Consider the following 24434-nt stretch of genomic DNA (forward strand, 5'->3'; position numbering starts at 1 on the left):
ACCTCTCATGTAGCTGGGAGTCATCCCACCACTGAGGAAAAAAAAAAAATCTGCATTTTGAATAATCATTTTCCAGATGTGTTATTTTGCATTTGTCAGGGTGACTCCTTGTTATTTCCTGCTTCTCTTTTTTCAATGATCTTTGCAGTATTCTTCTGTATCATCTGCTAATTTCATTAACATACTGCTTAATGATCCTGAAGGGGGTAGCTGAAAGTGATGTTACATAAAACCGGACGTAAATTCCCTGTTCCTGCAGCATCCCACCACTCACCTCCCACTCACCTCTGTGCCCTCTTCTTTATCATGACCTGTTTCCTCATCTTCTGCAAGAGCTCACACTGTGGGTGACATACTATTTTCAGGTGAAAATTCCTGAGCCATTGGGCTCTTAGTCTGGGATTGCTTCTGTTTTTGTTCTTTGTTCCTACATTGTGCCTTTAAGGATTGAATTAAATTCACTGAGTTGTTACAAAAACAACACTCTTGCACCGATTCTTTGATACACTAGTAAGATATGGGGAAATGCCTATAGTCACTTCATTGTTATAAACTGCAGTGGTATTACTGTAACAGAGTACCTCACACTCTCCTAAAAACGTTATTTTTTTTTAACTATTAACTCAGCCATAATTAATTAAAATATGTATCAAGACATTGACATTATTCTATAAATAATCAAGGAGATCTTACCAGAAAATACCATAAAACCTTAGAGCTGTTGATGGTAACACTGGTAGCAAAGGCTGTTTTGAACATTCTGACCTCTCTAATTGGGATATTCCTGATGTTTGCCTCTGCTTAGTCAGATAATTTTAAATGAAGAGTCAACTGCAAACTGTACACCAAGTTCCTCACAGAAAAGACCCCTTGTTAATGGTCCAAGTCATAGTGTTAGAAAATGTGACATTTGTTTGCTAAGACATGTATTTCATTAGAATTTCACTCAGACTCTGAGTTCTTTCCTTGCATAACCATTGCAAACTTAGGTTTTGCTGCACTAGAGGGATGCCAAGTGACAATGGGAGGGAATAATACAGAAAAAGGACAATCCCCAGCTGGCCTAAATGGCTGCACTACAACTTCTGCAGTGTATGTGAGACAAAGAAGTGTGCCCATGTAAAATCTCACACTACTACAGCGAAAGTATGCATAACAATAGTCACAGTTGTTATGTACACAGCACCAAGCAGGTGCCCCTTCTTGCCCACCTGCCATCCCTCTGGGTCCTAAGCTGATGGTTTGAGTCTGAGGGAGAATGGGGGAGATGGGTGTTGTGACATACTGTTTGTGTTTCATGCACATGTGGATTTGATGGATGAACTATTCATTGGATAAGGAACTGGCATGCATACAGCCAGGGAGTTGTGGACAGTGGCTCCATGTCCAGGTGGAGGCTGGTGATGGGTGGTGTTCCTGAGGTCTGTCCTGGAACTGATGCTCTTCAGTATCTTCATCAATAACAGAGTGAAATCGAGGGCACCTTCACAAATTTGCACATCACACAAAGCTGATCAGTGCAACTGACACAACACAAGGATGGGACACCAGCCTGAGAGACAAACATGAGAAGTAGGCCCATGGGAACCTCATGAAGTCCAAAAGTCCAAGTGCAAGGTGCTGCACCTGGGCTGGGGCAATCCCAAACATGAGTACTGACTGGGAGAAGAACTCACTGAGAGCAGCCCTGCAGACAAGGACTTGAGCACTGTGATGGACACGACCCAGCAATCTGCACCTGCATCTCAGAAAGCCAACCATGTCCTGGGCTTCATCCAAAGCATTGTGGTCAGCAGGTCGAGATATGGAATTCTGCCCCACTATTCCGCTCTCATGAGATCCCACCTGGAGCTCTGCATCCAGCTCTGGGGTAACCAGCACAAGAAAGACATGAACCTCCTAGAGAGGGGCCAGAGGAGGCCACAAAGACACTCAGGGGTCTGGAGCACCTCTGCTATGAAGGCAGTCTGAGAGAGCTGGAGTTGTTCAGCTTGGAGAAGAGGAGGCACCGGGGAGACTGCAAAGCAGTTTTCATGTACCTTAAGGGGGCTCATAAAAGAAAAGGGAGAGAACAACCAGACAAGGGGCAATGATTTTAAACAGAAAGAGGGCAGGTTTAGATTAGATGTTATAAAGAAAACCTTTACTGTGAGAAGCACCAGAACAGGTTGCCCAGAGAAGTAGCGGATACCCCATCCCAGAGGTGTTAGAGGCCAGGCTGGATGGAGCTCTGAGCAACCTGGTCTAGTGAATGGTATCCCTGTCCATGGCAGTGACATTGGAACTAGACGATCCATAAGGTCCTTTCAAACCCAAACCATTCTACGATTTTATGAAGTTCAGCACAAAGGACAAACCCCAAAAGAATCCTACATTACCACTGAACAGTGAACTGGCTGGGCAGCAGCTTTGCCGTGGGGGTTCTGGACCTTTGAGTGGGACTAGGACCTGTAAGGAAATGGTTATGACTTTCACAGTACATGCCTTAAACAAGCACTCTGGTGAAACTCACTACAGAAAACTTCACCGGTGCTGCTGCACAACCCGCAAAAAGGAACAAAGTTTCAGTTCTGGCCTTGCGGGGGCAGGACCCACACAGATATTTCCACGGTAACATTCCAGCGCAGTATGTTATACAAGTGAACAATAGGATTCTTGATTTTGGGGCTACTTGCTTTGTAGGACCCCCAGAGCAGAACCTATATGACCACTGAATTAAGATCCAAGCATGTGCAATGCAAAACCCACTCCTACCTTCACTTACCATGCTAATGAGGGACTGAAATCCACTCCTACCCTCATCTCCGAGGCTAGTGAGGGACTGTATAAATGTAACTCAGGGTGTGAACCAGGTGGGACCCCACCACCACAAAGACGCTCAGGGCACTAAAGGAGCGATAGGATGCTGCAGGATCCACAGTGGTGACCATCTTCTGCTTACACTATTTCTGCCCTTCTTTCTCTTCCCTATACACTGAATGCTAACAAATAAGGTCAGTATTGTTGAATGGGCATTTGGTCTTATTTGTACCTTACTTTGGAGAGTGGACTTGAACACAACCCTGTTTGGCCAAACTGCAGAGAGAAAAAAGTGACTGTAATGAAACAAGGAAACATTTTTCCTGTTTTGCCCTAAAACAGTAGCTTAATCTGAAACACTGTATAAATTGTGGGCGGCACACTTCAAGAAATGCAGAGAAAAGCAAGTAACTGATGATACAGCAGAAACCATAAAACATAAAGCAAAACTGAAAGAGGAGACTGGAGAAAATAAGACAATTCAAACATTGTAAAAAGCTGCCACAAAGAGGAACATCACAAACTGGGTTCAAAGACTGCTGGGAATCCTATAGGAAATAGTGGGCTTAAACTGTTGCAAGAATGTTTTTCTTAAAGGTTATGAAAAATGTTATACTGCTAAGAGGAATGAAGCATTGGAACAGATTGTTTAGGGAGATTGTTTAGGGAGATTGTACCATGCCTATCATGGCAGCACTGAAAGATCCAGTAAACATGCAAGACCTGGTTCAGGAATAGCTGTAACTTGAGTCAAGGATGAACTACAGAACTGCTCAAGGACCCATGTAGCCCCCTGTTTATCTACTGCAGGTATTCATCTCTTGCATCTACTTTTTCATGATACAAGAAAATAATCCGGAGCCCACAGGAACACTTTCAAAGAGGAAGAAAAATCAAACTACACTAGCCTGACATATAACAGCCCCACAGGATACCTAAGTTAAAAAAAAAAAAAAAAAAAAAAAAAAAAAAAAAAAGGACAGAGATTTATTGGCTGTGCTTTCTCAATCACTCTTCTTTTGAGTCATCTCTCAGAGAACAAGATGAACATACTGTCTGATCATCAGCCATTAAAAAAAAAATCAAAAACTACTGCCAAGGCTTTCAAGCGACACATAGGTTACGGAGATTCCAACAAGCTGATCTGAGACACTGCTGCCAAAGTGGGAGACTGTCAGCATGCTCCACTACCTCTGTATGTAGAATGGGAAGCTTTGACAGCCAAAGCAAATTTCAGCTGGGATGATATGCTACAGACAAATATCTCACATTTCAGAGCTACCCAGATTGCATGAAGCAATTAGATGCTGAACTCCCAGTGTATGAAGCGTATATTGAGTGTATGCTGTATACAAAATTGTGTTTAAATGGGATTAGCCAAAAATTCTAGCAGATTTTAAATCTGATGTAATAAGATGGGTCTGTGCTTCAATGCCAGGCAAGCATAAGGACATCTCTGCTAGCCAACTATCCAGCTCTTTATTCACGTATGTGCATGAAACAGTCCAGCAGATGAGAAGCACCAGGGATTAACAACAGGGGACAGAAACCCATGAACTCCTAGCCTACCCATGGTAAAAAATCAGAGCAAGCCTGCTGGTTTTTAATGAGGGTAACCATAGGACTTTCAGGAAGTTCCCATTGCTGAGAGGCAGGACAGAAGAATATACAGGCATTTATAATCACGAACAACTAAGAGAGAAATTTTGCAATGCTATTGTGACTAACAGGCCACATCAAAATTCTTATGATTCAGTATTAAAGGACGATGTGAGCTACAAATGTCTCAAGTTGGACAGCCCCAAAGGCATCAGAGGTCAAAGAAACTGAAAAATAAACATCTAACCAAGAGAAGGGCACTTTACCACAGCAATGCCACTCATTGCAGAACACTCCTCAGGGTCCAGTAGAGATTGAACTGATAGGATAAAGGATGATGGTTTCTATTCCCATAATACATAATTTTCTACAGCCCAACAGAGAAAAGGCGAGCATGACAAAGAACATCAAACTAGGCACATTAAAAGCAAGGAGCGATTGAAGGCCTCTGGACACAAATTCCCAGTTCTTGCTATCAATCACAAAAACTAGAGACAAATGCATCATCTTCAGTAAATTATATGTTATAGGAAACACACTAGAGAGGAACTTAAATCATCAAGTCGTAGTAAACAGGCAGAGGAAAAGCATCAGGACTTACCAATCTTCTCATGTGTAGCAGAAGACTTAAAAAAATAAGATAGGAAGAGGAATAAGGAGGACAGGACAAGACAAAGGACTAGAGTCAAATTAAGACCTCTGTCACAGTAGCAGCAATAAACAAGGAATGGTAAACCAGGCTGACTGGTGCCTGGAGGGCTGCAGTGATCTGACGGGAAAAGCCTTGGCCCTATGGACAGGCCAGAGGTACCTCACAGCTGGCCCACAACTGTCATTAGTGCAAAGGGCTGAAGACCACAAATTGCTATAAAGAAACATCTAGAAGCTGCACAGGAGCATCCAGGTTTGGAGAGAGGACCATGAAAGCCTTTCTGCATGCAGTAAACAAGTCTTCTACGGAAGCAAGCAAACAAAATAAACCCACCTTGTGTCAGAAATGTGGAAACAAAAGCCCACATGGAATCTGGCCACTTTAAATTTGGACAGACAGAGGACTAAGATTACAACTTGGCGATTACTTGAAGTGTTGTAAAGTTTATAAGACAATGAGATTTAAAAAAAATTCTTGCAATTATAGTTTCTCATATTCCAGTCTGCACATGTCATACCAAGTATTTACTCATGTTAATATTTTTAACATTAAGATGTTTCCCTGGACAACTCAAAGGCTTGAGTCAGCGTTTACTGTTTGACCATACCCAAGTATGGTCAAGCAGACTGTTCATACCTTCGTTTTGATTAGATTAACTCTTACCATTGAGCTGCTGGAGATTTAAAACTGCTTTTAAAAATGTGATAATATTTGCCTTGTTGGTGAATATGCCTGAAAATCCAGTGCAAGGACTATAGCAAATGAACCAAGCCAAGAGTCCAAGTATAAATGCAACCTAAGTTAGTATTAAATCTTTTTAATACATATCTGCCCAGGTACCATTTTAAATTCTAGGCTGCTAGAACAGTCATTCAGGGCAATTAATCACTGCAAGTAACAAGGACAAACACTTAGTGAAATTCTAACAGAACAGTGTTCACTTACAGAACTAATTCTTTTAAGAATTAGAAAACAAGATCCAGTTGATATGAATAACAACATAAAAGGAGAAGCTCCTCTCATGCTCAGAGAACAGCTGCAGCACTTCTCATCTGCCTCTCCCTGCAGCTCTGCTCCCTAAGCCACACTGCCTCAGTGAACAACAAAGAACATGTTAATATTCAGCCTAAAACCAAGGACGACATAATCCTTAAAAATTATTTTTAAAGATTTTATAGAAATTTCTTTGAAAATACTTTATTTTGTAGTGCAATATTCGGATGGAAAATAAAGCAAAAGGTATCCTTAAATGAAGCAATGCCGTTTTATGTTTATTTGCTGAGGGGTGCATTGCATAGGGAGATCTTCAGCAGGTCTTGTTAACAACTGCTGCTCTTTATCTGGAATTTCCTTTACTCCTCCATTTACTGTCCACCTATCTATTCAATCCTTCACTCTACAAATTTCAGCTGCAATTGTAAATTAAACACGGATACAAAAGTACATATAAGAGTATTTTTAAGAGGGTCAAAGACAATTTAGTGAAGTTCAACCCTTATCAAAAAACACTACACTAGTGAAAGTAGTGGAAATATTTTTTTGTGGGAATGTTATGCCAATGCTTCTCATTATACCTTTTGAAGTCAGGCTTGGTTTTGACTAAAGTATAAAAATTCTAATTGAAAAAGAAAGATAAGCTTTGAAAAGGAAATCATACAATGAAATAGTGATGCAGAGCAATTCTTAAAAAAAAAATCTAAGCTCTGCTGACTATCAGGACCATGCTCTTGAGGTTAGGGGGGTGATTAAGGGCTTTGCTAAATATAGTTTTAAAATATGCCTTCACAATCTATTCATAAATAAGAAAGCTTGATTGCTTATGATGTCTATTACTCTCTATTCTTAGTGGAAATGCAGACTGCTTGTTGCATTGTATATTATTATAATCACAATACTTAGCATATTGTATATTACTATAATCACAACATGAATGCCTAAAACTAACCTAGGTTCCTTTATCCTTCTCTAAAGGACATTAGTTTTAAATCTGTCCTCTTCTTTATGACAATCAGAATTGCAATTTGTGTTAAAAAATGAGAACTTTCAGTATTTCGAAATAACACTTTATAAGGGTTAGTACCAGTCTTCAGGGAGTGTGAGACAGATATACATAATTCAGGCACACAACAAAGCCAATACACGTACAGACCTTGTATTAACTGCATAGATCTACTCTATCCTAAAACTCACTCATACATATAAACTGCACAAAGTTCTGCATCAACTAGGCAATAAACACATCATTTTTATTAAATCAAAACATGTAATTGCCCATTCCAATTCTACTTTTTTTTTTTTTTAATAAAAGCTGTATTCAACACTGCTTTTAGACACTACACATATTTAAAAGGAACATTAGGCAAAGAAGGATGGACACTAGAAGATATGGTTTCTAAAATTCACAGAGTGTGAACTGAATTCAAACTCATGTGAACACACAAATTAGCTAACCAGGACTGTTCCACAATAATTAATCTAAACTTTATTGCGCTTGTAAAGAATGAAGTAATTTGTTAGCACTTAATTGGAAAAAATAAAAAGGACTCTGAGAAACTGCATTTTTTTATTGGTATACTTAAAATCATTGAACACTGTCATGACAAAGCATTTGCAAGGTTGGCAGTAACAAGAAAAAAAAACACTTTGTGATATAATGAATTCACTATTTATAAAGAAATATTTTTCACTCCAAACACAAAGCTAAGTAACTTGACATAGAGGAGTTATTTGCACAATTAATTCCTTATTACAAAATTCCTATCTGAGATTAAGCCAGTGAAGTACAAGAATCCCCTTTTATAATGCAGCAAGTTTTATGAATTGAAGTAATTTTTGCTTTCAAATTTTGATCCACTACCCAAAATAAAGAAATAAATGTTTCATTTTGTCTCAAGTGCACTAATATTCTTTAAACCAATTTTTTTTTTTTTTTTTTTCAAATTTTACGTTTTTTCCACTCTGGCTTATCTGTTTCATCATCTTCTGGTTCCACTTCTGCAAAAACTGTTTTTGGCTGTGTCCTAGAAAACATTAAAAAGATTAAAATACCGGTCAGAGTACAATACATCATCAGAAACTTCATTAGACTGGCACTAGACCTAAACTATATATATATGTATATATGTATACATATACACATATATATATGTGTATATGCATATATATATATGTATACATATACACACATATATACATATATATACACACACACACAGATATAGATATACTTTAAAAAAGAACATTCTAGACTTGCCCATTTTTTATTTTTGACATTAACATATAAACTAACCTCCTAAGGTTCCTCTGCAGCTCACAGGCAAACAAGCATAACAAACACACATATTTTGCAAGTATTATTTCCTTATCAGCTCACAATCATTATCTGTATTCCATGAATATAATTAAGATAGAAGCAAGAAAAAATTACATTTAATTCAATGCTAGAAACCTGGAGCCACTGGTGTCCTCATTCCATGACTTTTTAAAAAGAAACCTCCATTTTGATACACTGTGGTGTGACAGCAGCCAGTAAGTGAAAACAGAACAGCTAAGCCAGGTTTCTGGCTAAGCCTATGCATGAAAAAACCAGTGTCTCCTCCAGAGACTTTATCCAGCACTACTGTAACATAAAAAACTTAATGATCTTCATATGACAACACAGTGTATCCTACAGTCAAGCTTGATGGTATCAATTCCTCCACTGTTTACTTGTATTTTAAATACCACTTAAACTTTATAAAAATAATTATTGATTACTTTTTAAACGAACACAGTATCAAGTAGCAATTCAATAAACTGTTTGGACATTCAGTTCCCCTGTTTTTACACTTTAGTCACCGCATGGTCCCCTTTTCCAGCTTAATTCTCAGCACAATCAGTGTAGAGTTGAAACTCCTGGATTACTGATGCTGGCTGTGCTCAACTTCTCGTTACAACAGACGTGACGAAGTATAAAACACAGCCAAGGCAGTCATCATCTCATTAATTAACTAATGTTTTTACAGCAGTTTAAGGATGTGAAAAATGCCATTATTATAACAACTATAACAAACCCTACAAAATGCAAAAATCTTAGCAATATTGTGTCTGCCCTACATAACACAATTGGCATAATTCAATGTTGCCTCTGCCTTCGAAGAGTAATAGCAACAAATCAGCTATTAAAGACCAGGATTCTTCACTTCTTAAATACGTGGCACAAACAGATTTAAAATCACTAGAACTAGTCAAAGACAGCTCCCCTTAAATACAGGGTCTTTCTATTGGCCTGCCTTCTCCTCCATCCTCCAAGCTTGCCAGGGAGGTAAGGAGCACACTAAGATGTCCCAGAGACAGCCCTACTGCTGAACTCTCACTGGCACATGGTCCCTGGGTGCAGGCTGAAGGTTCCAGTACCCCCAAGCAGATTTTGTACCCAGATGAGGACCTATATCATGGAAGTTAGAGGAGTCGTTTTACTGTCCATGGAAATCATGACTAAGACTAAAGAATATTTTCCAATTAAAATATTTCATTAGAAAATAGTTACATAAACTCTACCTAACCCATCACTGAAGAAGGACTTTTTTTAAAAATGTGAAAAAAACCCCCACAACATTCAATCCAAAACAGGCAGCAGGGATGAAGGCTTTATTGGCTGGAATATTGGATTTTGTTAGTTACTGAAGAAGAAGAATGCATGGAATCTTCTCCTTTTTTCAGAACATATTGACAGAAGTGATCATTCAGTCCATTTTGACACTGTAGTACCTTCCTTTTAACCCAATAGATGACGGGTTCCTCAATAGGATCACATCAGTACTGAGATGTTCATTAGTAAAGTGCAACTAATCAAGTGCAAACCTAAAATTTCTGACCACAAACCTGCAATTGTCATAATTTGGCCAGAAATTTCCAGTTTAGAAGAATGAGTAAGTTTGTGAAACAAGCAACAAAATCTGGTTTTTTTCCAGGAGAGGAGTGGCACAGAAAAAAAATCATAGACTTCAGCTAATCAGTGTGCTACTGAGTGCAGCAAAACTAGGAGTGGGGGGAGAAGGAAAAAAACCCCTGTACCCTAATCTAGCAGTATTCAGCTAAAGCAATAACATACAGAGGAAATCAAGTCTGCTTGCTACCTTGCTTTTTTAAAATTACCATGAAATAGCTGTAGCCTCAGCTCAGCTGAAATGTAAACTATTCCCCTTCCACAAGCTATGCAGCCGTAACTGGGGCACCTAGGGTGATTCATACGCCTGACCATTTTATAACACTGTTTTTGTTATTGCCTTATCAGCAGTCATCATTTAATTTAATTTAAACACAATCTTTTCTGCTTAGTAACTGCACTAGAGGCTGCTAGCACAGTAGGAATTTGCTGTATGATTAATATTTATTAAAAAATTATCAAAACAAGTTTACTGCTTAGAAATATTTTTATTTCTGAGGGCTAAACACTACATGTGGAAAGCTGTGTTCTTTTCCCCATCAAATTTCTCAGTTTTATTTATTCTTGACTTTGAGGGTTGATTTCAGTTTGTTAGGGATCTGCTTGGCAGATCCCATGAGACTGCTATGGAGGGCAAAGAAGTCCAAGGAGAGCTGGTTGATCTTTGAGGGCAGTCTCCTCAAAATAGATTACATTTCATGTGCAGAAAGCAAAGCTTGGCAGTAGCTTTGTATGGATGCATATGGATCTGACCAAGATAAAGTGTGAACCCCAAAAAGGAAGAACAAAAACAAAGGAAGTAGGGACAACCTTAGCCAAAAGGAACAGAGATATTACGTGAACATGTAGGAACAAATTTAGGAGAGCCAAAGCTCAGCAGGAATTGAAACAGAAAAGAAACATGAAAGGCTTTTACAGCTACACTGAAAGTCAAAGAAATGCTAAGGAAAATGTTCTTCATGGGGCAGGTAAACCACTAACACAGCACATGCGAAAGGTCAAGATACTCAATGCTTTTTTTGTCCCCATTTTCGCTGAGGTCTGTCCTCACATCTCCAAGGACCCCTACAGTACCAGTAGAGTCTTTGTAAGCAACTGAGACACTACCAACAGAAGAGGATGGTAGAGAGTATGTAGCTCATTGGACATGCAAAAATCCATGATTTCAGATGGGGTGGATCCACAGGTAGCCAGGGAGCTGGCCCATGTCATTGCAAGGGCACTCTATCATCTCTCAGATGTCAGGGTGACTGGGAGAGGGTCTCAATGACTACAAAAGGCAAACATCATCACCTTTGTGAAGGGCAAAAGGAGGATTTGGGGAACTACTTAATCTCAGTTCCTAGGAAGGCTATGGAACAAATCCCCATGGGAGGCATTTCCAGGTACATGAAGGAGGAAAGGAACAGCCATCATGGATTTAGCAAGAGTATACTGTCCCTGCCAACCAGATTGCTAGAACAGGGTGCCCGGAGAGGTGTTGTGGGACCTCCACCCTTGAGGATACTCAACCTTGGCTGGGCAAGCCCCTGAACAACCTGAATCTAATTGGACCTGAGCAGCCTGCTTTAAGCAGGAGCTTGGATTAAATGACCTCAGGCATTCCCTTTCTATCTGAATTATTCTATGATCCTGTGTTTCCACAAGACTGTCAGCGGAAACCAGTATCTCATACACTGAAAAATGCATTCCTATTGTGGGTTACAGGAACAAGCTGCAAACAAAAATGGGAAAACAAGCTAGCATGATTTATTTATACTACGTGCTTCTCTTTTATTTCAGTAGTTTCCAACATATTCAGACATGCAGACCCCTAGAAAATTTCCAGAGGCCATGTAGACCACTTTAGAGTCACCATAATCCCTCTGGTTATGGGTTGTTTTTCTTTGTTGCCTTTCAGGGATCTAATGAAAGTAGCTCATTGACATCTGAGGATCATAGATTAGCAGATAAATACTGCTGCAGCTAAACCAGCTGGAGATGAAAACTGCATATCACAACATGTGACTCATGTCGAAGTAACTTTTGAAATTTGTGTTTATATTGCACTGAAACAAAGAAAAAAGACTTTAAAGCATGCTTGGAAACAAGAATAAAGGCTAGTTCCAGACTGAAAAGTTAAGGTTCAGTATCAGGCCCTTTTTTTATTCTTTACCCCACCAACCAGCCTGACTCTACTCTGAATCTCGGGGACTTACCTTGCAAAATTACCAATTTAGAAAAAGAAATTTAGGGTAAATATATGAACACGTGCCAACAAGGTCGCTGTTACAAAACATTCTGTTCTGTTCTGATTTTTCAACTAAAGGTACTCCAGAAACTGCACGACTGCCACCTCACTCACCAGTACTGCCCTTGAGAAAAAGTTCAGTGAACACAGCACAGCTACCGACTGTTGCTTCAAGACATTCCTTTTTGACTGGGACAATCAGCAATGACAGAGATTGCAAAGTAGAGGCAAAATTCACCGAACTGAAAGGTATTTTCAAGAATTCTGGTTTACTTTGATGAGGAGGGAAGTTTCACCCTCACCTTCCCCCTGGTACATAAGAGAGCTGCATCTGGGCCTGATTAGGCACTCAGCTACAACGCTTAGTAATTCCTGCTGATCCTTCAGAGGGACATCTGAAGTCATTATAGTATATCTGTACAGCTGTGTTAAAACAAACAGCTCACAAAGAATGTAATTTTCAAACATTTACAACTGATGCCTCAAGTTCCTTTCCTGTAGTTCTTTACTTGAAATCTTCAATCTGTCCTTCCTTTCCTTTCACTCCACTGGAATGGCTCTTGCCAAGGTTTCTAACAAGCTTTTTCCTGAGAAATCTCAAGATCTTTTCTTTATCCTCATCTATTATGACTTTTCTGGTGTGTTGATCACATCTTATTTGACACTTTATTCACACCGGGCTTCTGTGACATGTCATCTCCTGATTGAGCATGTACTTCTTATCATGCCCAGTATCTTTTTCAACAGCATCTGCTTTTTTCACCCATCCTTCTGCCTCTTACGTACTTCCCCCTCCTTTCTGACTCAAGTGTCAGGAGAAATGGAAAGGTCATGGTAATGATAACAAGCTCGAAAAAATTTTTAAGTGATAAATAATGCAAGTGGCTATTTGGCTTCAAGAATAAATTAGGCACCTTTAACTCCAAAAAAAGGATGCATTTTTACATAAAATGCATAAACTAACAGCAGAAGTCATGTATTTCTTGTAAGATTTATTGAAGTGAAAATCATAGAAACATAGAATGGTTTGGGTTGGAAAGAACTTAAAGATCACCTCGTTCGAAACTCCCGGCCATGGGCAGGGGCACCTTCCACTAGACCAGGTTGCTGGTCGCTCAGGGCCTCATCCAACATAAACACATAGAAAGATGGGAAATACTTCTCTGGACAGCCTGTTCCAGTGCCTCACTGCCCTATGAGAAAAGAATTTCTTCCTAACATCTAAACTAAATCTCTCCTCTTTTGGTTTAAAACCATTCCCGCTTGTCCTATCATTATCTGCCTGTGTAAAAAGTCACTCTCCCTCATATACAATTTAAAAAGCATTAAATCAGTTATCTGATTCAAAATGAACTAAGCACTATGGATCAGGATCAGATGAACTCCAACCAGCCATTTTATTCCCAGTTATGAAAACTGATTAACCAAAAAATGAGCATTTCTTAAGCTTCTCATTCTAAAATTATTTAATAACTACCACTAGAGAAAATTAAGTAACTATAGTTTCCTTAGACATTTTCTGAAGAAGGAGAATGAAAAACCTTACATGAATTGCCATCCCTAGACAACACGAGACCAAAAGCCTTGTCAAACAAAAGATATATCAAGTGGATAGTTTTATACCATGTTTAAGCGAAAATTTACTACAAGAAACGTGGAAAAACTGGTAGCAGAAGAATAAAGTAGTAAAAGAATAAACACCATTTAAAAAAATGAAACATTCTGGATGTATGTTTTTTAGGTCTTAAGACAGAATGTAATTTTAAGTATATATCAGAATTCCACCTTTCTTAACCCTACACTAAATCTTACGTTGCAGCTAAAGCAGCTACCCAGTATACAAACCAGTATTACGTGATAATTTATATCAGTTACCTGCAATTTGCATATTTTATGAAATATAAATCTGTAAGTACATCTGTAAGATGCGTTATATACAGGTTAAACACAACACTCTATGAAGTCACACACAGGATACAATTAACACAACTTTCTGTGGCTGATAATATAGACCCCCATTTCTGAAAATTAAGAACATAATACCATAATAAAGTTTCTGCATTTCAGTGTCTTAGCCAATAATAATAATAATAATAATTTTTAAAATACTGTTTGCATAGAGTACATCTTACAGTCAAGCTTTTAAAGCAAGGATAATGGCAGCTTTACTAGCATGAGATTTATCAGCTGACAAAACCATGAAGGCAGCATGCTGCTGGCTGCAGTCCAATTCCCCCACATACATATCACCGTCTGGTGTGTAAGTTAATAGCAGTCTGGACTTGCATCCTGCCCACTTCTCAGCCAGCTCTCTTCTTCCCCTGCAGCCACATCTTTAACAAGGAACTGTAATGAGATCTGGCCACCTGACACAGTAAGCCTCCTGTAACACAGCTTTGTTTTAAAACTTTCATGTCTACTACACTGCAGGTGTCAGGGATGAAACCTAATATGCAGTCAACGAAGTTACTAAGATACTGAGGTATCTATCTACCTGATGGAATGTGTGATTTACTTTTGAGCATGGATACCTCAAATAAAACCAGATGCCTACACATTCCAAATATATTTCATCTCTAGCAAACATGAACTCTCAAACAATTAAAAATCAGTATTTAGCATATCCATTACAAAAACTGCTAGAAAATTAGGCTTTCAAATGTCCCTTCTTTGGTACCAAGAGTGCGCTGGTTCGATGTACATCAAATGCCATACTTATCCATTACCAGCATGCCATTCTTATTAACCATTCAGTCAAAGCCGGTCTGGCTCAACGACATTCTCAAGCTGCTCTGGAACAGCAGTTTAGTTATTTCTGTGAACACGTGGGCCAAGTTAGAAAGCAAGGGTCACCATTGGAAATAAGCTATGATTCTTAATATATTTCAAGTTTTTGGAAAGAGGTGGTGATTGTTTCACTGCAGAACTAAACATCAGTAAAGAAAGTAGTCAGTAAAGTACTATTGCATGTACAGCCTTGGAGATAGAACACTGGGCTGCAAAAAACAAAAACAATTCATTACTGGCAGACTGTTCTGTGAAGACTATTTCATGTCTTCAAAATTATTTCCTTATGCGTTCTGGAAACACTACTTGACAGACTATTCTGTGTAAAAAACCCATCAATGATAATAAAATGTGACAGTGCTAGAAATTTTTAAAGTGGTACTTTCTGTTCAGTAGTATGAAATGCATTTATTTAGTACTTATTTTAGTATTATTGTGAATGTATTTATTTAATTGTTTGAAATATATTTATTTTTAGGAAAAAAAACCCTTTGGCAGAAAGCATTCTAGAAGCATATTGCACAATTTTCATTGTAACACATACACACAAATACCACATTCACACATACCATTTAAATTGAGTAAATCACCATCTGTGGGATTACCAAGGTTTTACTACAAAAATCTTGATGAAGCTTTTTAATTTATGTAACAATTGAAAACTTATTTCTGAATTTTTTGTAGGAGATTTTATCAGTGCAATTTTCAATATTGCTGTACCTTCAAAAGTACTAATTCAAGCAGTTACTTGAGTCCTCATGTAGGAAAATTTCAGATAAAACTTATGACAGCCAAGAAATCATCTAGAATAGGCTGTCATAACATCAAATACACATTCTGAAGGTTTAACCTAAGAATCAGTCAGAACTAGAGGGGTATATTGGAAAACCATCCCATTATGTCAATGGGACAGTACCCTATTAATAGATATATTGCAATTTCAGACATTGATTGGGAGAAGATTCTAAACTCGAATAACTTAGAAAGCTTTAAAATAACTCTCTAGCACTGAAAGGTACGTTTTAAAAATGGAAATGTGAAATTTCAACAACTTAACCTCCTGGAAACTCTCATCCTCACAGAAGCGTATGGTATACTCTTGGTTTACGTATTGGTGGCAGCAATCCAAAAAAGGCAAAGTATACCACTAAAAATGTCTCCTCTATTTTTACTGAACTCCCACTGGCCTCCAGAAATATTACTTGTGTTTTAAATTATTTCCTTACTTAGCATATGCAGGAGCAACCCAGTATGGATTCTCCTCTGCTTCCTTTGCGTGACGTAAAATAGCCTCCCGAGGGTTGCTGTCGTCTGTCTTATCCAGTGCAATATTCTTGACTATATATGACGACAGGGTGACTCCATGAGTTCCAACACGCCCACCCCGACCTGAAGCAAAAAGATAAAAATATTTAAGAAATATGCAATGTCTGTAACAGGTGGTCTGGTACAAAGAAGTTATTTAGTACTACAGGAGGAGGCTAATTTAGAGCTGCATTCACGCAAGTGTTTTACTAATTATATAACTCAGAGTAAGTCAGTGCGATTATTAATTTTTTGCAGGCTAGCACTCCAGTCAAAGACATCGATGTCTCACGGAGCCGGACACGGCCCATACATCTATAGGGTAAAGTCACCACCCAAAAAAGTTTGAACACAAACTTAAAAAGACTGTAGAACCAAGGCATGATGTCCCTTTGGAATACAACAGTCTGAAATGATTATGCCTAGATTACCTGCTCCTGCTACGGGAGGTTCAGGTTTGTGAGACTTCAGGGGATCCAGCCTATCCTTCTCCAGCTGTTTCCTGGTGCTTCGCTGTCGTGGCTCACGGAACATTGGAAGTGCATGGGCTGAAGGGTCACAGTTTGGAGAAAAAGAAATGTTAGAAATTCCTTTTCCTTTTTCAGGTTTGAAATACAAAGACTTGAATTCTTTCTTGCAGTGGAAAAGGTGGAAGGAACAGCCTCCCAGTTTTTCCATATCCAAACAGTGGTCTACTGAGGTGTACTTTGTAGGGTTTCTTTCTGCTGAATTTTTCAAAGATGAAAACAGCCAGATATCAGAGTTTTTTCAGGCAGGAGCCTCTCATCTGAAATATTGTTTGCACAGTTTATGCATATTTAATTCATTCCTCTCTCATTCAGTTCTCAACATTAGCATTGTGACCAACCGGTTGCTTTTTCCCGAACTTTTATATTTCTACAGCTTTCTCATATTCTAAGAACTTGACAAAGCTCTTGATACATTCTTGGATTTGAAACAGTGGGGTGGAAACCCCTCAACAACTCCAAATGTAATTTTATGCATATAAAGTCACAATCGCGTTCCTTGTAATATGATAAGATTAATCACCATTGGAAAGATACTCATAACTGAGACAATCCAGCTAAATTGTCAGGATTTAAAACTTACTTTTCCTCATAAACGTGTTACAGTACCTTCAATCACAGTAATGGTTTAGGTCCACTCAGACAAGAGACTCATTTGTCAGCAACAAAGAAATATCACATAAATGGTTTTCTTATTGCAAGGTTTAGTTCTCATTCAGATGTGCTCACTGTTGCCATTTCCCAAAATGTGGGAAACTGTGTAGGGGTCAAACAATCCAACAAAGACAAAAAGTAACCAAAAAAATCTTAAATTTAGGAACATCATCTCTATATTGAATAAAAAAACCAGCAGGCAGCATTCAGGGACCTGAGTGAGTCTGAGTTTTCAGCTTTTTTCTGTAAGCCTGCTCAACTTATTAGACTGAGCAAAGTCACACCCAGGTGACACAGCAGTAAATTCTTGGAAATAAATGTTTAGGTTTTATTTTTGCAGATTTCATGAAGTATGAAATGCCTGGGACAATTTTCCAGCAAGCACTAAGCTTGATCAGTTTCCATAGAGCATCTGAGGTGACTAACGCACAGACCAAGCTTTTGCCATTTGTGGAGTTCAAGGTTGTCTAAAGGAAACCCAAGCTGTGTATTCCTGTGTTTCAAAAGTGACACTTAATCCCTTGAAACAACATTCCTGCATTTTAAGTAGCCATTACAGGCAATTCTGATATTAAAGAGCACCTAAAGTCTAAAGGGAAAAAAAAGAAAAAAGAGGAAAAAAAAAAAGATGTGGAGAAGGGAAAAAGGGGTCGGTTCACATTGCAAAAGCACTTCAGAGATCTTTAGTTCTTCCCAGTTCTATTTCTAAACTTAAAAGACAGACATCTAACCTCTGAAAAGCTTCCAAAATATGCAACAAACTTAATAATTTGCTAAGCAAATCCTTACAATGTTTTTCTACGTTGCTTTATATGAAAGCATCCTTATTTAGTTTCAGAATTATGTGGAAAAAACAGTTAAATCTTTGCATAATTTGGACCTGTATCATTCAGTGACATTTATAAATGCCATTGAACACACAAGTTCCATTGGATTTTAAGCAGGAATTTTTTTTTTTAAGTCAAAGAAGTTCTTTACAGTGTAGACACAGTGCACACAAACTGTTGCAGTCAAGGATGATGTAAGGATGGATTGAGCAGAGCACCCAAAGAAGATAAAAATCCCTGATCTTTGGCAGCTGCTGCTTACTTTAGCCCAAAAACTGGAGCTGGACATCTGCAGCAGTGAGGTAGGTTGGAAACAGCTGCAGTTGGAAAATAACTGAGACGGGAACCCAGAACCAGAGTGCCTTGATATGGGTCTGGTTACCAAGACTGCCCAAACTTTCTAATTCTAAACTTTAATTTTGTTTATTATGCTGCCAAACTACTTGTTTATTTTACAGAAATGGTTTTAGTATTTGTAGAACCAAGACTACCAGAAATCAGAGCTGAATACAAACACCATGGAGCCGGAAGAGGATGAAGAGAAGCAAGACAGCACAACTCTGTGACTGTTCTCATTTCACATAAGGAAACACTATGTTGGGTAATGCTAATGGGGAGGGGCCTAAATCTCTCAGTCAATCCCCTCATCCCATCACAAAATTTGTCCTTGGGGCAGATAACTGAACAGTTTATAGTAACAACGACAACTGCTCTTTATACATCAATAAGCCTTAATATGAATATGGTCTTAAAAACTCAGAGGCTAGAGACAGTTAAGGTATTAAAAACCATATATAACTCTGGGTAAGTTATAAATTTTGAAAAATCCTTTGAAGACCTATCTCTCAAGTCTCTGATATTGTCACTGGTACTGTTAATGTTCCCAAGTAGCAAAACTCTTCCTAAACCCATCTACACAATTTATTCATTCAAAACTGAAGACTTAAGAAAGCTCTAAAATTTTTGAGGCTTTAGGATGCACCACAATCTAGAAACCAATCATTAACAAATTTGCAGAGCATATAGAATATATATACCTTTCTGGTTGTGCAAGGTTATGAAAAAATTGCTTGAAGCACCAATATCTCATACCGATGATCAGTGCTTAATGAAAGACTGCAACTTTTTAGGGGGAAAAATATGAAGCTAAACAATCTGTAAACAATTTCAAAGCTAAGAAAGAGCTAAGGATGATGATACAAAGATATGTTTAAAGTCCTTACGTGTTATAATGTAATCCTGTGTAAGAGTCTCTGCTTGTCTCTCTTTTCGTTTTGTTTTGACCACGCATAATTTTGCTCCCCTAGGAGGAAACAGAGCAGTTAATTCGGCCTGTTTACATCAAACAGAAACCAGTTTATATTCAAGACAGTCTCAACAAAATTATGCAGCACTTTAAATATTCATGAATGTGTGTATCTTTGGCTGTTCACGCACATGTGAAGGAGAGCAGAGAGATTATAGTGTTTCTGTTACAGAGTGGTTTATATGACATGCAGAAATAAGGGTGGAAGATTCATTTCACACTTCATTTGTTCACAGTACTTATAGTGTGCACATTGAAAGTGCTCCTCTCCAAACATGGGCATTGATTTGCTCTTAATATTCTTCCTCAGCACCAGAGGTGGCAGTTATCTAACCAGAAGTGTCTGCAACACTGCAGCAGGAAAGACTGCATAAGCTTGTCTGCAGCAAGACTGATTTAAACTGGTGGTATTTACCTCCTCATGGTAAATACCTGGAAACAAACTGGACACAAAATTGCACTGGGGCTCTGTGGTTTGTGCCTAGGAGACTCTGGCTGCTCTCCAGAGAAAGGTCCAAACAACAGTGACCAACTCTCTTGTTCTCTGGACTGATGAAACCATGAAAAATAAAACTTATTTCTGATAATCTTGTAAACTGGAGTTTATCTTCACCTCTAAGTGTCCAGGTCACAGTAAGTATCCAGAAACCACAAACTGTAACACAGTTTGGTTCTGGATGCCAGCAAAACAAAGATGAGTGCATGTAAGGAAAGAACATTGTATTTATACCACTCAATATCGATGAAGTACACATTTCCTCCCTGCCAACAGGAAGGAAGCATGCCTCAGTTCAGGTAAAACCAAATTAATCACAAGACAAGTATTTATAGACTATTTAGGCCCTCTTCATTCCAGGTTGACAAGTCACACTCTGATAAATCACTAACACTTTTCCCTATTCCTTTTTACAGACAAAATCCACATGTGATAAGTGGGGATGGGGGAGAAGACCAGAAAAAAAGATAGGAATGTTCTTCCTTGGTTTGCACCTTCTCAAATTAGGTCTTCCAGTATTACCTCACCAACACTGAAATTTAATGCTTCTAAACAAGATTTTTACTTCAGGAAAAAAGTAAACATTAAAAAGTATAACTAAATACATTACATATCCATTCAGTAACACTACCTCAGCAACCTCCAACAGATGGGTAAAAGGGTGGTTATTATTACTCCAGATTTCATGCAATTAAAAAATGAAAGTGTCTGTAAATTCAGGTAGAACAGCCAGCATACTGCACCATGAAAAGCCCAGAGGAAAATGCACCACTTTTGATAAGCAAACATTTTGGGTTATCCTTCCTCTTTCTACGGTTGCTAGATAAATAAAATTGCAAAACAAATGTCACTAAACCAGTTTTTCTCATTTCTTAGTATAATCATTGAATCACAGAATCAGGCTAAATTTGAGAAAAAAAGAGAATTTTCTTAATCATAGAAGATACTTGCATACCTTTGGCTTTTGACAGGATCATAGTACACTTTGGCTAAACCATTTCCAGTACCAACCATTATCTGGTTCAACTTGGGATGCCAAAGGCAACGCACAACACTCTGAAACAAAGTGACATATTGACAGTTAGTTGGTCATTCATCTAGATCACAGAATTAACATTCACATTGTCAAAGAGTGGATCACACTGTACCAGGAACATGAATGAATATGTGAATGTGTGAATGAATAGAAGTTCCTCTTCAAGGAGTGACAACACATGGATGTAGGCAGAGAAGGAAGTAAAAATTGGTGACAGTGTGATAATTAGTGGTTTCCATAGGCTAACTGCCCCACAGTCTAAATAGGAAAAATAGAAATGCAAAGTTAAAGAGGGATTTGAAGGAGAACAATAAAGTGCTTCAGATTTGATATGGTGATCAAGGCCTTCATGACTTCTGAGTTTTTATTTTTAAATCTTAATACCCTCTCTTTGTTTATTGCTTTATCTGGTTTTCCCTTTTTCTCATACAGTGCTGACCTTTCACTTGCTGACTGCAGAAATGGAAGAGATGCTGATTTTCAGTCTTGCTTCTTTCTTCCCCACAACACTAAGAATTTGGTATTTGAAGCCAATGTCTCAGAGCACTGTCACCCTTCTGGTCAGGAGCAAAACTCTTTTTCAGACATTAAGAGTATTGTTCCTTTATATACACAGCATGGTTCTCAATGTGATTTTGAATCCCCATGTGATCACTGTTTTCCATCTGATTCAGCAGGTCAGCACAGAAACTCAAAGACTCGAGCCTCTGACTCAAGAGAGACAAAGTGGGAAGAATCTGCCACAAAGGACAACCCATCTCATGACAAACACAAAACTTGTATGTGTGTCTGACTAAATGGGGGGAGGGAAGTACCTATTTTTGAGCGAGAGTAATTCTTTAAAGGGATTCTGCCCAAGGCTGAAGTTGGTTTGCACCACTTACGTAATAAACAGCAAGATGCACCATCCTGTTAGAATTTGATGGAAAAATGCTCCTTTTTCTAGCCTTCCACCCCTGCAGCTTACTACTTTTTTCTCAATAGCCAAGAATATACTCTTCGAGTGAATTAATAATTTCATGCTCAACCATTATCATCCATCTGTCATTGAAGTATCTATACAGAATTATTTTGTTTCATACAATACAGCACAAGAAATTAACTCCTGGATTGCTTCCCATTTCATGTTCCATACTATTTCTGGTTTCTGAATGCTGTGAGGCATATAACATTAAAAATATTGAAAAAATTCTGAAACCCATCCAGACATCATGAATCAGAACTTCATTTTATCACAAGATGATGGATGACACTTTTTTGAGACATTTTTTCTGCTTTGTGTTCTTGTTTAAGAATAAAAACTCAGTGAGATGAATTTTCTTACAAAGTTCCTCAGCAAAACAACCTCCTGCTACGTAGATACACATACATTATAACTTCTCATTTACTTCCAGGCACAAATACACCTGGTTTGTTAATTACTATGCAACTAAAGAACAACACTTTTACGAACTGCAAAGTGAATCTCTGACAATGCATTATGTCCAGGATTCCTGCCACAATATGGGGTTGCTAATAAGTTGTTTAAGTAAGAGAGTCTTACATACTGTTATGTAGAGCTCAAAATGCAAAAGTAACTCTGAAACACCAAAGCTAATATCAAGCATTGAAGGTCAAAGGTGGGTGGCCTTTTCTTTTATTAATATTTATTGCATGTGTTTAGCCAGCCTTTTTAAACTCTGTAGTTAATGTGGTTCTCCACTTTCTACTGTCAAGTAAATGTATTTTATAGCATGGTAGTGGATACCAGCCAACAAAAACAAGCTTGAGACAGTGTGGCTCAGCGCTGATGGGGCTTGCTAAGTTTCTAACTTGTCAAACATGCACAGTGCACTTAAAACCACCATGGCACGTGCTACAAAGCAGGCAAAAGAAACTGCCATTAAATGTAGCCCTATAAATCTTCTGAAACTGTAAAATGTCCCCAGAATACAATTTGTTAAAGACTAAACAAACACAAGTTCTGAACATGCAAGTCATTTTATTAATCCACCAGCATATAAACCTACTTTATAAGAAATAATAAAAACTACTTATGTGGTTTTCAGATTATTTTAGAAATTGACAATACTTTAAAAATACCAAAATACTGAATCCCTGAACTATATCCTAATAAATTTTCCCAATTACATAATCCTAAAGAAGCAAAAATTCTAATCAACTATACAATAAAGGGATCATTATAGACTAGGTCTTAACATTGGGAGGGAAGGGTAAGGAGAATCTTTATCGTACAAAAATAATTAACCCTGAAAGAGCACTTATCCTTTGATACATCTAACTTCCCTACTGTTTACACTTAAAAAAAAAGCAGGTAGACATCTTTATCACTGGAAATGGTAAACACCAAATTCCAACTCAAAGCAGGTCCTACCTCCCAGCTCTCCAGGTAAATAAGTGTATTAATTGCAGAAAAGGAAATGTTTTCCTGTCTTGGCCTACCTGTGCATGCAGGTAGATAAACCACAGAACGGTTGCAGTTGGAAGAGAGCTCTGGAGATTACTAATTCAACCACCCTGCTCCAAGACAGTCAATTACTACATCCAGTTTGTTTTTTATTATTTCCAAAGGTGGAGGCTCTACAGCCTCTCTGGGCAACCTCTTTCAATCTACAACCAGACCCACACACAAAAAAAGCCCACAAACCCCATGCCAATTTCTTACATTTCATGTCCTGTGATTAGTTTTGTGTCTGTTACCTCTTGTCTTGTCACTGGGCAGCACTGAGCTTTGCTTTACTTGCTTCACCTTCCTGTCCCCTTCACGTATTTATACATAAGATCCCCCACGAGCATCCTCTTCTTCAGCCTAAGCAATCCTAACTCTCTCAGCCTTTCCTTCTGTGCCAGATATGCCAAGCCTTTAATCACCTTTGCAGTACTCTATTCTGTTAATATGTCTCTTACAATGGGAGATCAGAACTGGACCCAGCACCACAGATGTGTCTCACCAGGGCTGTGTAGAGGTACTTAAAGGTCATGGGCTTCTTGCTGCCGCTTTCTGTTTCTGAGCTGGAGAAGGTATTTACCATTCTACAATTGTCTACTCAAAATTGCTTGTTTCATTTTAAGGTTGTGCCTGCAATAGAACCCAACATAAACAAGGTGGTACTTCAGTTTTCCTTGTCCCTGAGACAGCAGTTCAGGCTGGAAGCAATAGCCTCAGTAGTTAAGAGCAAATTAAGAGCTCTCACTCCACTCACCGAGATGGTTTCACACTTGGTAAGAGAAGTAAAAGAGTAGGGAATTAAACTGCTTATCATTGCTTTATGGGAAACTAGCAGAAAAG

General features: G+C 38.4%; 1 protein-coding gene across 1 annotated transcript in view; it reads right to left on the bottom strand.

The window, feature by feature from the left end:
* Positions 1–7097: 7097 nt before the first annotated feature.
* The window catches only part of WDR70 (WD repeat domain 70), a 129583-nt gene continuing 112246 nt past the window's right edge, over positions 7098–24434 (bottom strand). The window contains exons 14-18 of the mRNA XM_050329099.1: positions 21065–21165; positions 19531–19610; positions 16731–16847; positions 16221–16383; positions 7098–8070 (exon numbers count right to left, since the gene is read on the bottom strand). Of these exons, the coding sequence (XP_050185056.1) occupies positions 7986–8070; positions 16221–16383; positions 16731–16847; positions 19531–19610; positions 21065–21165 (546 nt within the window). The 3' untranslated portion in view covers positions 7098–7985. The remainder of the gene's footprint in view (positions 8071–16220; positions 16384–16730; positions 16848–19530; positions 19611–21064; positions 21166–24434) is intronic.

This window comes from Myiozetetes cayanensis, unplaced genomic scaffold, assembly GCF_022539395.1.
Source record: "Myiozetetes cayanensis isolate MyiCay16 unplaced genomic scaffold, myiCay2020 scf4, whole genome shotgun sequence".
Taxonomy (NCBI): Eukaryota; Metazoa; Chordata; class Aves; order Passeriformes; family Tyrannidae; genus Myiozetetes; species Myiozetetes cayanensis.